The following is a 14,612-nucleotide window of genomic DNA, read 5'->3' on the forward strand; positions in this document are numbered from 1 at the left end:
GAGCTGGCGCTGTCAGCCCTGCAAAGGGCATTGGATAGTGGAACAGGGCTGAGGTATGGATGGGAAATGGCTTTTAAGCAGTTCTCCCTGTGGGTTTCCTCCCAACACACTCCAGTTGCTGCCTTTTCCTCTGCTCCCATCGCAGATCCCCACAGGCCCAGGTAAAACTTCTTGCAGTGTGTGCACTTATTCCCTGCTGAGCTCATTCCCAAATCCTGAAGCAAAGATGGCTCTTGCTGCTCTAGGCCCAGGCTTTGAATGAGAACCTTTCTGCAGCAGCTCTGTCCATTCCTCTGGAGCGTTGCTGCAGCCAGAACAAACTGCCTTACTGGTTTGCTCTTCCCCAGAACCTGACTCCAGCAGCAGCAGAAGCTGGAGGCAGAGGAATCCCTGGCAGGAGGAGGGTGGTTTGGAGGAGCCCTCCTGCAGCACTGGTTGCTGCAGGGCTGTGGGAGGAAGTTCAGGGGTTCTGTGTCACTATGGAAAGCCACGGTGAACAATCCCAAACCTCAGCAGGTACTAGGGGAGCCCTGACCCACCCCCATCCTGTCTGTGGCTATTTCTGAGTAATAATGGAGCATTTGCTTTGGGAAAATAGAATCCCATCCTAACCCACCATTTCCCATGGGTTTTCTGGAGCTTACTCAGCATTTTCTCGTGTTCAGTGAACAGGCTCCCCTGCCCTGTGCTATGTTACCCCATGGAAGTGGTTCCTCTCCTCTCAGCTGGTTTTGACAGCTGGCAGGTGTTTTCCAAAGTGACTCAAACAGAACTCACCTGTCCCTGGAAGCCACAGCAGAATCTACAGTAAGAGATCCTACAAAGAGCCAGAGCAGGATGTGGAAAGTCAGGACACGCTGAAGAAAACACATGGCTTGTCCACCACCTCACCTGCAAGGCCAGAGCTACATCCTGCCCCTGTTCCAACATTCCTGAGCTCTCACAGGAGACAGGCAGCTTTCCAGCCTGTGGGATAGAAAGCTGGGGAAGCTAAAAGAGGAAATGAGAGCCAAGAGGCTGAAGAAAGCATCTGCAACAAGACATTTATTGATGTGCAAGTCTCTATTCTGAAGGAGAATCAGCTGCTTTCCCTGGCTGGGCTCCGAGCTGCAGCTCAGCCACAGCCAAGCACTGGCAGATAAAAGGAGTGACCAACACCAGCCACAGTCCCTCTGTGGGGACCAGGACAGAACGAGAACAAGGCTGGGCTTAGAGCTGTGGTAGGGTAAGTTTGCCCCGACACAGTGGTCCTTGCCACTGATGTCACATGTCACTGGGATGCTCAGAGGGTGTCACTTGCCATCATCTGTGCTGCATTCTCTATAGGCCTTTGAGCACAGAAGAGGAGGGAACAGTTAGCACAGGTGCTCTAGAAGACCCCAATTTTCCCTGCAGGACTCAATCCCATTGTTACAGTGAGGATCCATGACTGAGCTTTCATCAAACATATCAGGATGGGGAGGATAGAGTTCAGAACAAACAAACATCTATCACTTGGAAACAGCCCTTGCACACAGTCAGTTGTGTGCTATCTCTCCAGAGAGAGCTGTAAGGCCACTTCATAAAACCCTAGAACAGTTTGGGTTAGAAAGGACCTTAAAGCACATCACATCCCACCACCTTCCCAGGTCACCTTCCACTAGCCCACATCACTCCAAGCCCCATCCAGCCTGACCTTGGACACTTCCAGGGATCCAGGGGCAGCCCCAGCTTCTCTGGGCACCCTGTGCCAGGGCCTCCCCAACCTCCCAGGAAACAATTCCTTCCCAGTATCCCATCCAACCCTGCCCTCTGCCAGTGGGAAGAAACACATCTTTCAAAGAGGCTGTGCTGAGGCCAGACCAAAGCTCCAGGGGAAGGAAAAGGACAGGAGAGTATTTGACTTCATGAGATTATAGAAAAAAAAAAAAAGTTCTGTCAGAGTTCCTCATCTAGTAGGAGTTTTATATGATTAATGCTCACAAAAACAAGCATCTGCTGATAAAGATGTGCCTTCATCCATTAGCTGAGCTTCTGTCAGAAGGGTCAGAGCATCCCAGTCTAATCCTGCTCCTGCCCTTCTCAGTCAGGAAGAGCAGAAAGCTCAGCAGTGTGGGGGGGGGAGGGAGAACTTGGTGAGCTAAAACAGCTCCCTGAAGGATCAGACAGCAGAAGAGCAAGGAAGGTGTGGGGTATACCATGAGGAGAGCTTGGTGTCCTGTGGAAAGCCCCCACAGCTCTGGGGTGAGGGGCTGTGGCTGTCAGACTGCAGCAGCAGCCACTGGGACATCAAAACCAGAGCTGAGGGACAGACCACGAGGGACTGAGCTGCCCTGGCTGAGTGGGTAGCCAAAGGTATCACCTGGGGAACGTGCCAAGGTGATGTGAGCAGGTCCTGGGAAGTGAGACCACAGCAGGGAGAGGCCTGGGATGGCCAACAGGAGGTGAGCAGATACTGCTGGAGCAAGTCTCTGGTTTAATCACACACCCAAGACAAGGCTGCTTCCCTGGGAAACTGATGGCCAATTCAGGGCTTGTTTGCTCCATCAACACAGAGCTTTTAGTGAGGATGCCCGTGACAGCCCGCCCTGCCACAGAGGGCTTTGAGGGCTCACCTGTAGCAGGGGAGGGGTTGTTTCTACTGCTGCTGCTGCAGGGCTGACACTGTTCTACTGCTGGAATTGTCACTTCCTCACTTGCCAGAGTCCTGGGTTGTCCTTCTCTTGCACCCCCTGACCCTGGAAGGGCAGGAAAGAAACTCCTGCAGCTGCAGCTGTCTCCTGCAGAAAGAGCTGGGAGCAAGGTCTGAGGCTGGTGTGTGCCCAGACCCCAGACTTTGCAGCCGTCCCCTGGCATTAAGCTCTGGGCTTCTTCTAAAGCCTCTTTCTGCTAAGGGCTAATATTTTTCCCACTCAATCTTCTTTCCTTTCCTGGACATCTCCAGAGCACAGGGTGAAAAAATTTTCCTAAGGTCATCTTCCTTCCTTCCCTAGTGCTGAGTCACCACTGCATTCACCACGAGAACAGATTTTCATCTGCAGAGACTCAAAAGGATCTTGAGACACACAAATAGTCTGGGCCCTTCCACTGACAGCATCAAGGACAGGCTGGCAGCCACACACAAACATTCCTGGAACTTTCACTGAGGTCTCCCAAAGCTCTGGGCTTGGGATGTGAGGGGATGACTCCCTTGTCCAGGAGTTTTGTTGCTGCCCTTGTCAGAGAGGTGCTGGCCAAATTCCTACCACACATGTAGGGACAGCACTGTGGGTGTTTTTCTATGGCTGCAGCACCCAGAGGAGAAGTGACAGAGGTGAAACGTGTAACATGCCGACCAAAGCTCTGGCGAGCCAGGATAGCCCGAGAGTCTCACATCTTCCCCAAAGTCACCTGGTGAGAGCAGCACGGCAGTGCTGGAGTCACCATCCCTGGGAGTGGCCAAAAACCAGCGGTTGTGGTACTTCCCGATATGGCTTAGAGGACTCGGTGGTGTTTGGTCAAAGGTTGGACTTGATTTTGGAGGTCTTTTCCAGCCTTAATGATTCTCTGAAAGCACATGGGTTGGACACTTCCCTGGGAGAGATGAGGCCAGGCTGGGCCGGCAGGGCAGGGAGCAGGGATGGCAGGGGATGGGGCCAGGATGGCAGGGCAGGGAGCAGGGATGGCAGGGCAGGGAACCGGGATGGCGGGGCAGGGAGCCGGGATGGCGGGGGAGAAGCAGGGATGGCAGGGGAGGGAGCCGGGATGGCAGGGGAGGGAGCCCGGACCGGCAGGGGAGGGGGCCGGGCTGCCCAGAGCTGTTTACTCAGCTACAGCAAAGCTGCTCATCTTTCTTAGCTCCCCGTAAGCCATGAGTCCTAACCCGCTGTGGGGCACATTCAGGCAGGGCAGGAATTTAGTTCAAGGGATATCAAGCCAGGGTTTAGATGGTGTTTGACCTTCTTGGTGACTGCTACGGCACCACAAGGAGGACTGCTGGGGGGACACGGGCTCTGCGAGGCAGGGAACTGAGGGAGAACCAACAGCCCCTTTCACAGCTGAGCAGCTGCTGGTGGATTTGGAGAGGGGAGGCTGCGTTCAGGCCCCTCTGAACACGGCTCCTAAGAACAAGGGGCTCCAAATAGTGCCTCAAAGTTTGCAGTCCCTCCTCAATCCCGCTGGGAGCCAGGGTGAAGGTGTAAGCAAGTGGATGCAATCTGATCCAAGCCAGCCAGCACCCCCCTGGCAAAGCGTTCCTTCACAGAACTCACACACGTGGGACTTTGCCATCAGCTCAACCCAAGTGACAGAAAATTTCACGGACTGTAAGTTTTACCTCCAGTATCTCCTCATGAGGCAAAGGAAGCTTCCTGGGAGCTGGGGCTCTGCATTCCCAGGCTCAGGGGCTGCTGCCTGCCCTGCCCTGGGCACAGGGCTCATGTAGGAGCCTCACACTCTCACACCCCAGGGCTGCTGTCTGTAAAGAGGGAAAGATCAGCCTTAGTCCCACATCTGCCACCTCTGATCTGACTCGGAGGTGGAGATAAAAGTATGGCAGCAGCTCCCCTGTGAGTGAGAGGGGACCCAAAAGCATGGTGAGACCCCGTGGCTGCATCTGATGACAGAACTCCACAGGCCACAACTGGGTTTTTATACAAAAAAAAAAAAATTATCCTCACAGCCTTAAGTGAGAAGGAGCTGAGGAGGTGTTTCTCAGGGGCTGTCCCTGAGAAATCATCCCTGATGCCCCAAGGGCTGGAGCCCCTCTGCTCTGCAGCCAGGCTGGGAGAGCTGGGGATGTTCACCTGGAGTAGAGAAGGCTCCAGGGAGAGATCAGAGCCCCTTCCAGGGCCTAAAGGGGCTCCAGGAGAGCTGGAGAGGGACTGGGGACAAGGCATGGAGAGACGGGACACAGGGAAATGGCTTCCCACTGCCAGAGGGCAGGGCTGGATGGGAGATTGGGAAGGAATAAGAATATCCAGGTCTAAGGGTTGGGAGGACCTGGCACAGGGTGCCCAGAGAAGCTGTGGCTGCTCCTGGATCCCTGGAAGTGTCCAAGGCCAGCTTGGACGGGGCTTGGAGCGGCCTGGGACAGTGGGATCTGTCCTTGCTCATGGCAGGGGAGTGGAATGAAATGGGTTTTAAGGTCTCTTCCAACCCAAACCATTTTGGGATTCTATGAAATACTCCAGGCAGAACAGGACAGACCAAGCTACTCCAGCTGCATCTGTGCAGAAGTTTTGGATGTGATCCCACCATCAGCACAGAGGAGACTCCTCTGCTATGCACCTACAAGGACAGGAGCCATGACTGGGAGCAGCACACAAGTGACACACTCAGAGCACACAACAAGGGCTCCAGGCCCATCTCCTCACTGGCACTGCCTATTCCAGCCTGTCCTTCTCTAGTCTTAGATGGGACTGGATAGACTGGGAATTTCTCAGAGAGGAAGCACAGGCTGCCCAGACAGGTATAAATAAAGTGCTGTAGCACTGCACAGAAGTGAGAACCTCTGCTTCAAAGTGCAAGTTTTTCCCTGGGTTGTGTACCTTGAGTGTTTCTTTCAAGGAAATCTTTTTTGGACTCCACAAGAATGGAAAAGCCAAATGCAGGGAAAGGCAAGTCTGGCCTGAGCTGTTCCCTCTGAGGGAGCAGCACCTGTCCTGGGGTTACAGGGGTATCCCTGGAGACCTGTACTCAGACAGCTACTCCCAGTTTTCAGAGCACCCCCCTCTGTATCAGAGCTTCATTCCAGGGTGGAGCAATTGCAGTTTGGAATGGATCCTCTTGTCTGTTCCATGTTCCTTGGAAACTGACCCTAAAGTGCTGTGGAGCACTTTGTGTAGCTCTGGCTCTGAATCTGTATCCCCTGCATCCAACAAAAGGTGCTTCAGGAAATCTTCTGGCTCTACTAACCCCTCTTCATCCTAAAAGGTGAAATATTTCCAGCAGGATCAGTGGCCCAGTATGAAAGTACAGAGGTCTGCACCTGTGCAGAGCCCACACTGTGAGAGGCACCAACACTCCAGGCTGTGCCAATGCTACACAGGTAAAAGACCATGGCTGAACTGAAAGGTGAAAATCCTCCCCAAACAAGCAAAAAGGTGCAAAAAGAGCCTGAGAAGGAAGGCAGTGCCAACTGCAGAAGTTGCTAAGTGCAATGAAAGGAGACAAAAAGCCTTTGTCTGCAAGGCACACTGTTGGATGGCCACGTTATCTGCACCTACATGCTCTGGAGTCTCTTACATAACCACAGGATCTGCAATGTTCTATCCAGCAAGAGCAGAAATAGAGCTCTGCCTCCGCCTGAAATTCCTGCAGTGGGGGCGAGCAGGGGAACAGCCCCCCCATCCTCCCCTGCCACACTGGGATCCTTCCACACTGAACCTTCCCACTGAAATGAGAAGACATTTGGTGCCAGGAGGTACCTGGCCTTTCAGGCTCCCAGTGAGGGGTTCAAAAAGTGATCACTGGGCTTTCCAAACAAGGCAGCAAATTTGTTCAGCCCCTTCCAGATGTGCAGCTGTTGCCTATGGCACCATTCCATGCACACATCTGGGCTGGGAATGCTGAGCACCCAAGTGAAAGGTCTGTAGGAAGGATTTGTGGTCTCATTCTTGCTTACTGAAGCTTCCTGTGCTCACTCTAGATACACACCTGCCTAAAACTCTGCCTAAAAGACACTAGCTCAGGAATAATCTGCCTGGGAATCAGGCCCAGCTCCATTTCCCAAGCTACCTGGTCACCAGTAATCCACATTTCTGGGGCTCCTAGAGAGGGAAGTCAAAGCTTTCTCCCCACAGCACATCATTGCCAGAGATGAGAAGGACTCACCCAAGTGGAGATTGTCTGACATGTTGCTCCTCCAAGTTCTGCTGCAGGGAACTGCCTGAGGCTCAAAAGAACATTTACAGCCCAAGGAAATGAAAACCTTCATCCAAGTGCCTGCACTGGGATCTTTGAGACCTGTGGAGAACGACAGAACTGGCATGAGAAAATGAGGTGTTTCATCAGCATTAATAAACAACAAAACGAAAATGAGTGTGAAATGAGGGATTCTGCCTGTGTGGAAGCCTGGCTGCCTGCAGCACACACGGGTGCTGGCTGGGCTGGGGACTGAGCTGTTGACTTCATCACTGATACCTCTGCAGGCACCCTGAACAGTGCCTAGGATAAATCTTATTAAATTGACAGAAACATCACTATTTCTGAAGCAGCCCTCCGTGGAGGAAGACTGAGATCAGCCATCAGGCTGGAGTTAGGAAGCTGGGTTTCACCACCTGCCACACTCCCATTGCTGCACACCAGACTGGGCACACACAGAAGTCACCGGCAGCACACGGAGAATGTGCTCTTAATTAGCGGCTCTGTGAGCAGCTAATGAGAGCTGACAGCATCTATTGGGCACCTTCCTCAGAGCGCTCTGCAACTTTTCCAAACCGTGTTGAAGGCTGTTTCCTTTCACAGACACCTGCTCCAGACGGGATTTGTTTGAGATGTTTCAAGAAAACAGCCCGGCTGTCCCTAAGAACACAAGGGGAGGGCTGACATCCCGCTGCTTGCGCACCTTAAAATCCCGGCATTGTTTTCGGGGAGTCTCGCAGCCGGCCTGCCCAGGGCTGCCAGCTCCTCCGCGCTGCCGGCGCTCCCTCTGCCGGCACCAGAGCTCCGGGAACTGCGGGAAAAAGCCTCCGGGACCGCCCTCACCTCCCGAGCCGTGGCCACAACGGAGTGTTTGTCCTACACAGGCTTTTCCACGGGCAGGATAATAACCACCACAGCACGACTGTGCTGGAGCAAACGGGGTCAGCTTTCCTCTGGACCTCCAGGATACAACCACTTAATTATTTATTGGTACAAACGGGGGAATAATTTACTCAAAACTACGTTGGATAAAGCAGCTGGATCCCTGCTGTTCGGAGACAGACCCCGGCTTGTCCCAGCCAAGACCTGAACAGAGGAGAGGGAGCAGAACACTGTCTCTAAACACGAGAAGCAGGATGGAAGCAGACCCAGCAGTCCATGAGGCACCCGAGCAGCTCTGGGAGCAAATCCAGCCCTCCACAGGGCACCTGGCAAAGGTGCTGTTATTTCCAGAGGCTGAACCTGGAGAGAGCTGAACCAAGAGGTGAGTTCCTGAGAGGAAATGGAGCCCTGGAGTGCAGTTCTACCTATCCCTTCCTAACGACCCCTGAAGCTGAGAGCACGTTCACAACGGCGATCTTACACCCCAAAATGAAATCAACATGTGCTCTGTGCAGAGGAGCTCCCCAGCCCTGCGGGGCTGCAGCTCTGCCCTTCTGTTCCTGCAGCACGGCCCGGGGCAGCTCAAGGCTCCTCTTCCAGAGGTCCCAGCCGGGGCCGGCCCGAGCTAGAGGGGCTGCCCGGTACCACAGCAGCTGCCCCATAACCGGACTAGTCAAACCACGACTAGTGTGCAGTCACGACCGCAACGACAGAGACAGCGACGGCAAAAGAGCCTCGTAAAAACCCGGGACGCTGTCGCCGGGCCAGCAGCGCAGGGGAGCTCAGAGGCGGCAGCAAGGAGGCGGCGGACACCCGGCACAGGTGGGTCCCTCGGGACCCCGCGGCCCCGGCGGGCACCAGGCCCCGCCCGTCGCCATGGGAACGGGCCGTACCCGGTGTCCCCGTGTCTCGGCCCCGCCGCTCCGCGCCCCCGGCACGATGGTTCCGCGGGGGGCGGTAACAGCGCGGGGGGACCACGTCCCCTTTAAGAGCGGCGCCGCCATGATCTGCCTGGTGCTGGGGCTCTTCGCCGGCCTCTTCCACAGTGGTACGGGACGGGACCCCCGGCCCTGAGGACCAGGGACCCCCACTCCCCTTGTTCCTGACGGCCAGGAACCTCTCTTCCCTGGGAGAGACCCCGCGGCTGAGGGCCCGGGCCAAGGCCCCCCCCGTCCCTGTGCCCTCGGTGTCCGGCGGCCGCGGCCAGGACCGCCCTGCCCTCCTCTGCGGGAGCCCGGGACCCCCCGTGTCCCCACGGCTGAGGGCCTGCCACCCCCCCCGTGCCCGCCTGGCTGAAGGCCCGGAGGCGCCTCCTTCCCCCCTCAGAGCTCTGCCCTCTCCCTGCAGCCTTCGGCGGGGTCAATGAACGAACCTTCGTGGCCATCAAACCGGACGGGGTCCAGCGGCGCCTGGTCGGGGAGATCATCCGGCGCTTCGAGAGGAAGGGGCTGCAGCTGGTGGGGATGAAGCTGCTGCAGGTGAGCGGCCGGGCCCAGGCAGGCTGGGGGCCCCTGGAGCCGAGGAGCCCCTGCAGCCCCCCAAGCCCCGGCTGTGCCGGTAACTGCTGGGGGTTCTGCCTGTACAGGCCGCTGGTGTCATTCCAGCACCGAATCCCCACAGCTCAGAGGAGAGCCGGCACTGGGAGGGGTGATTCCAGCTGTGGGGAACATGTGTGCCCTTGGCTGTGTCTGTACTCCAGGGCTGTCACTGTAAGCTGGCAGCTGGGAACTGCTGTGTCAGGCTCCTGCTGTTTCATTCCTGGAATTGATCATCTGTGCAAGAGCTTAATTCTCTTTAATTTCCCACATCCCTGAGCTGCAGCCCTTGCTCAGATCCCCCCGTGTGGGAGCAGACTAAGCTCTGTGCTCTGTGCAGGCCTCCGAGGAGCTGCTGAAGGAACACTACATCGCCCTCCGGGACCGTCCCTTCTACGGCCGCCTGGTGAAGTACATGAGCTCCGGGCCCGTCGTGGCCATGGTGAGTGCTGCTCAGGGCCCCTGCACTGAGGGACAGGGACAAATGCAAGGTGTGAGCAGCAGTGGCTGTTGGCACAGTGCAAGTAAGGTGATATCTCCCCTCAGAGGGTCTCTTGAAGCTGTACTGAACTGCAGGGATGCTTTTTTGTTGTAAATTAAATCATAAAACAGTTTGGGTTGGAAGGGACCTTAAAGGCCTTGTGCCACCCCCTGCCATGGGCAGGGACACCTTCCACTAGACCAAGGTTGCTCCAAGCCCTGTCCAGCCTGGCCTTTAGTGCTTCCAGGGACGGGGAGAAATCCACAGACTATTTGGATTATTTTCCAAAATCAACTTTGGAAGAATAATTTGAAGAGACCCTTTCCTGTGTGTCACCCAGGTGGATCCAGTGGGGAATTCAGAGGGCAGATGTGACCTGCTGGGGCAGTTGTAGAAGCTGATCCTGGTTTTGCTCTCCTGTAGGTTTGGCAGGGCCTGGATGTGGTGAAGACAGTTCGCACCATGATTGGGGAGACCAATCCAGCTGAATCCAGGCCTGGCACCATCCGAGGAGACTTCTGTGTTGAAGTCAGCAAGTGAGAGCTTTGATTTCTTCTTCCGTCAGTGTTTCAAGGTGTCTGTTCAGGCATTCCTGTGCCAGGCCTGCCCGAGCCACATGAGTCTGCATTCCCAGAGCAGAAGTTCTCCCTTTTGTGCTCAGACCAGAGCTGGGCTCTGCTTCCCGGGCTTGGCTTTAGTAAGAGGAAGAGCCTGGGTTGTGTCTTTCCTTCCTCCTGAGTCGTGTGTTGAAAGCAGGTGTAGTTTGCTTGTTTTCCTCTGGTAGCTGGGACTGTCGGGCTGTGAAGAGGACGGGAAGCTCCCACTCAGTCCTTTCATGAGAGCAGGTGAATATCCATGGGTGATGACCTTGGGTGGCCCCAGCCTGGTTTGTGGTAGACACAGTTCTTACTGAACCATCCTGGCTTAGATCTCTGTTTCCTGGTGTCTGATACCAAACCTGCTTTGACAGAAAGGGGAAAATCTGGAGGCACAGCTGGAATCTGACATAAAAATGCAAATCCCAGAGCTACAGCCACTTGCAGCTCCACCTGTAGCAAACAAATGGTTCCTCAGCATAGGAGGAGGGAGTGCTGGGAACTGGCACTGCTGGAAGGATGAGGGGTGTGTGATGGGAAGGGATATTGTGGGATAGGCTTCATTGGTTTAATGAAATTGGTCAAGGGGGAATTTTCCAGGCTGCAGCATCCCTCTCCCACCTTTCTGAGCTCGGTTCAAGCTGCTCCCTTTGTCCTTGCCCCCAGGAATGTGATCCACGGCAGTGACTCAGTGGAGAGCGCCCAGCAGGAGATCTCGCTCTGGTTCCGCCCCGAGGAGCTGCCATGCTGGGAGGACACGGCTGCACACTGGATCTACGAGTGAGGAGCAATCCCAAGGGAACTTCATCCTCCTGCTGGGACACAGGAGATTTCCATGCATTTCATGGCAGCTGCTGGGGCTGGCTGCAGAGCCTCTGTGGGATTCTTCTTCTGCCTGTGGGATCCTGGGAGCTGGGCTGTGTGTGGAACTCTGGTTCAGCTCCTGCCAAAGAGAGCTGTTTCTTTATTTCTCTTTGCTCTATAAGTAGTTGGTATAGTTGCTCTGTTTGCTGCAGCATCTTAAATTCCAAGTGGCTCAAGCTGATTCATTGAAGTAAAACTTGGGCTCTTGGCCCATTCCTGGGTGTTCCCATCCCTGCCTGGAGCAGGAGAATGCATTTTCCTTGCTGCTGGGAGAGGTGCTGGTCACAAGGTGATGGGCTTGGCAATTTACCTGCATTTCTGGGCTTTTCACCAAAGGGTTTTAAAGAATTGGGCTGGTGTAGGATAAAGGAGCAAATTCTCATTTTGGAGTTCATTCCAAGACAAGGAATGAAGGGTGGGACAATTCTCTCTCCCTTGGTGGGAGCCCTGTGTGCTGGGGTTGGCACAAGCTCACCCAGTTTCAGACATGATGAGTCGAGTCCCTGGAAGGAAGATTTTCCAAAGGCTGTTAAACACACAATTGCTCAGGCTCTGTTTCCTGGGCTGTGGCTGCTGGGAGTGGGAAGCAGCTCCTCCAGGTCTGCTCTGGTTCTCTGGGGCTGCCTGGCCCTGACCCAGTCTGACACCAGACTGTCCCTCTGTGGTCACTGATGTGAAGCAGCAGCACTGGGGCAGCCACAGGAATAGAAGGGGAGAGGGAGGCAGGGAAGGATTTGTGGATCTGGAGCTCAGGAAGGACTATTTAGGGGAGTAGTTAGTTCTCTCTTGTGCACAGCACAGGCTGTGGAGTCCTGGCACTGATCTCTGGCAGATCCTGAGATCTTCCTTGTCCCCCTGAGAGCTTGCAGTGGAGCTTTCCTGCTGGGAGGGCATCTGGAAACCAGTTTGTAATGGGCTGGACACCACCTGTGAGCTGTCCCTGAGCCACCCAGCTCCTCAGAGCTGTGCTGTGCCTGAGCTCCCTGTGCAGCCTCACCAGAGCATAAGGACAGGGACAGTGACATGGAATCCTGCCATGGAAGAGGGACACGATTAAACCAAGGGAACAAGATCCCCAGGGCTTTTCTGTGTGCAGGATGAGTTTGACCTATGCCCTAAAAGCCTGTCCCTCTGGGTCCTCAGCTTTGTAGGTGCTGGGGAATGAGGGCAGCTCTTGGGGAGCAAAGTCACCCCCACTCCTGCTCCGTGCTGGCCCCATGTGGGGCTCAGCAGGGGTGGGAGGTCTCCCTCCAGTGAGTGGGGCTGTCCAGCTGCCTCAGCCAAGTCTCCTCCTGCCTTGGGGCCTTCTTCAGGCACCTGACAGATCCCATTTGTTCCTGGAACTTGTCCACTTGGCTGAATTTGGAGTGTGGCCGCTGCAGGAGAAGACGCTGGTGAAGACCGAGGCGTGAAGCGGGTGGGAGGAAGGCCGCATTTGTTGTTTAACAGATGCATTGAGAATAGCTGTTGGCACCAAGAGCTGCCAGCTCTCACACAGGAAAACTGCCCAAATACCTGAGCTTCATCTCCTGTCGTTGCCTCTCCCTGAAGGATCCCTCTCCTCCCTGTCTACACGGATGAGATTTGAGATGCTCTCCTGGTTTCAAAGCCCACTGAACTGCAGTCAGATAACGGACCTGACTCATGGAGACAATCCCAGGCCAGTCTCCTCTCCTCTCCTCTCCTCTCCTCTCCTCTCCTCTCCTCTCCTCTCCTCTCCTCTCCTCTCCTCTCCTCTCCTCTCCTCTCCTCTCCTCTCCTCTCCTCTCCTCTCCTCTCCTCTCCTCTCCTCTCCTCTCCTCTCCTCTCCTCTCCTCTCCTCTCCTCTCCTCTCCTCTCCTCTCCTCTCCTCTCCTCTCCTCTCCTCCCCTCCCCTCCCCTCCCCTCCCCTCCCCTCCCCTCCCCTCCCCTCCCCTCCCCTCCCCTCCCCTCCCCTCCCCTCCCCTCCCCTCCCCTCCCCTCCCCTCCCCTCCCCTCCCCTCCCCTCCCCTCCCCTCCGTTAGTGCAAACACAGAGCTCCAGCTCCAGTGCAGAGCAGGACAATCCCTTCCCTCAGCTGAGCTATACCCCAGAACAGAGTTTGGCTCTTTTGGCTGCCACTGATGGCTCCTATTGAAGTTGCCATCAACCCCCAGGTGTGTTTGCTGGGCTGCTCTCCAGCCTCTCATCCCCCAAACTGTGTTCAGCCTTGTCCCAGGTGCTGAGTCCAGCCCTGCTGCTGTTGAATTTCACACAGGTTGTGACTGCCCAGCTCCCTGTGAGGGCCTTTTGGGGACTCCACAGCCCCTGCCACTTCAGTTGTTGGCAAATCTGCTTAATGTACCTCAAATTCCTGAATGTGGATCACTTATAAAAACATTCAGGAGCACCAGCCCTCGAACAGAGCCCTGCCTGACCCCACTGTCTTGATGTAACCCCATTTACTGTAACCCTTTGAGCTGACCTGGCCCTGCTGCTCATCCGTGTAAAGGGGAACTTGTGGAGCTGCGTGAGGGACAGTTTATCCAGGAGAGCATTAGAGATGGTATCAGAAGCTTTGCTAAAACCCCAAACCACCACATCTCCTGTCTTCCCTTGCTCAACACAGAGCTGGGAGGAGTGGCTGATACCTCAGAGGGTTGTGTGGTGCTTCAGAGGGACCTGGACAATGGGAGAGGGGCAGAGAGGGACCTTCTGGAATCCAGCACAGGCCAGAGCAGGGTCCTGCATCTGAGGAGGAACAACCCCAGGCATCAGTCTGGGCTGGGGTTGCAGCTCTGTGGAGAGGAGGGTGACACCGACTGCTCCTGACCAGCCTTGGAGCCAAGGTGGGAGTTCCTGGGGCGTGAGGGAGAGGATCCAGCCTCTGCTCAGCCTGTGAGGCACATCCGGAATGCTGTGTCAGGACAGGAGGGACATGGAGCTCCTGGAGCTGGTCCAGTGGAGGCTGTGAGGATGCTGAATGGACTGGAGCATCTCCTCGTGAGGAAAGGCTGAGGGAGCTGGGGCTGTTCAGCCTGGAGAAGGGCCCTCAGCCCTGGGTGTCCCTGTGTGTCCCTGTGTGCAGCGAGGGGCAGAGCAGGCCCAGGCTCTGCCCCGGGGCTGCAGCAATGGCACCAGAGGAACGTGCAGGGACTGAACCCAGGAAGTTCCAAATAAACACCATGAAAAACTTTCTTATACACTGGAAGAGGCTGCCCGGAGAGGGAGGGGAGTGTCTGTCACTGGAGATATTTCGGAACTGTCTGGACACAGCCCTGTGCCCTGGGCTGACCCTGCCCGAGCAGGCAGGTGAGGCCAGATGAGCCACTGTGGTCCCTTTCAGCCTGATCCCTTTTGTGACTCTGGGGAATCCGTGCCTGAGCTTCTCACAAATGGGAATTGAGCAGATCAAGCAGGACCTTCCCCCTGTGAACCCGAAGTGGCTGTGACTGCTGACTGTGTTGTCTCTCA

General features: G+C 55.6%; 1 protein-coding gene and 1 pseudogene across 2 annotated transcripts; one reads left to right on the plus strand and one right to left on the minus strand.

Annotated features, from left to right (window-relative positions):
* Positions 1-905: 905 nt before the first annotated feature.
* On the minus strand, positions 906-8,639 carry LOC136298051 (uncharacterized; annotated as a pseudogene).
* On the plus strand, positions 8,347-11,395 carry LOC136297832 (nucleoside diphosphate kinase 3-like). Of its 2 annotated transcripts, none has more exons than XM_066198096.1 (5): positions 8,347-8,526; positions 9,052-9,182; positions 9,580-9,681; positions 10,144-10,256; positions 10,983-11,395. In XM_066198096.1, the coding sequence occupies exons 2-5, from the start codon at positions 9,168-9,170 to the stop codon at positions 11,098-11,100; spliced, it is 348 nt and encodes a 115-aa protein (XP_066054193.1). In that variant the 5' UTR covers positions 8,347-8,526; positions 9,052-9,167; the 3' UTR covers positions 11,101-11,395. The 2 variants fall into 2 exon arrangements, with proteins under 2 accessions (XP_066054193.1, XP_066054192.1); XM_066198095.1 differs by lacking the exon at positions 8,347-8,526 and adding an exon at positions 8,645-8,752.
* The last annotated feature ends 3,217 nt before the right edge of the window (positions 11,396-14,612 follow it).

Source organism: Chamaea fasciata, unplaced genomic scaffold (assembly GCF_029207755.1).
Source record: "Chamaea fasciata isolate MVZ Bird 193981 ecotype frontalis unplaced genomic scaffold, bChaFas1.0.hap1 SCAF_16, whole genome shotgun sequence".
Lineage (NCBI taxonomy): Eukaryota > Metazoa > Chordata > Aves > Passeriformes > Sylviidae > Chamaea > Chamaea fasciata.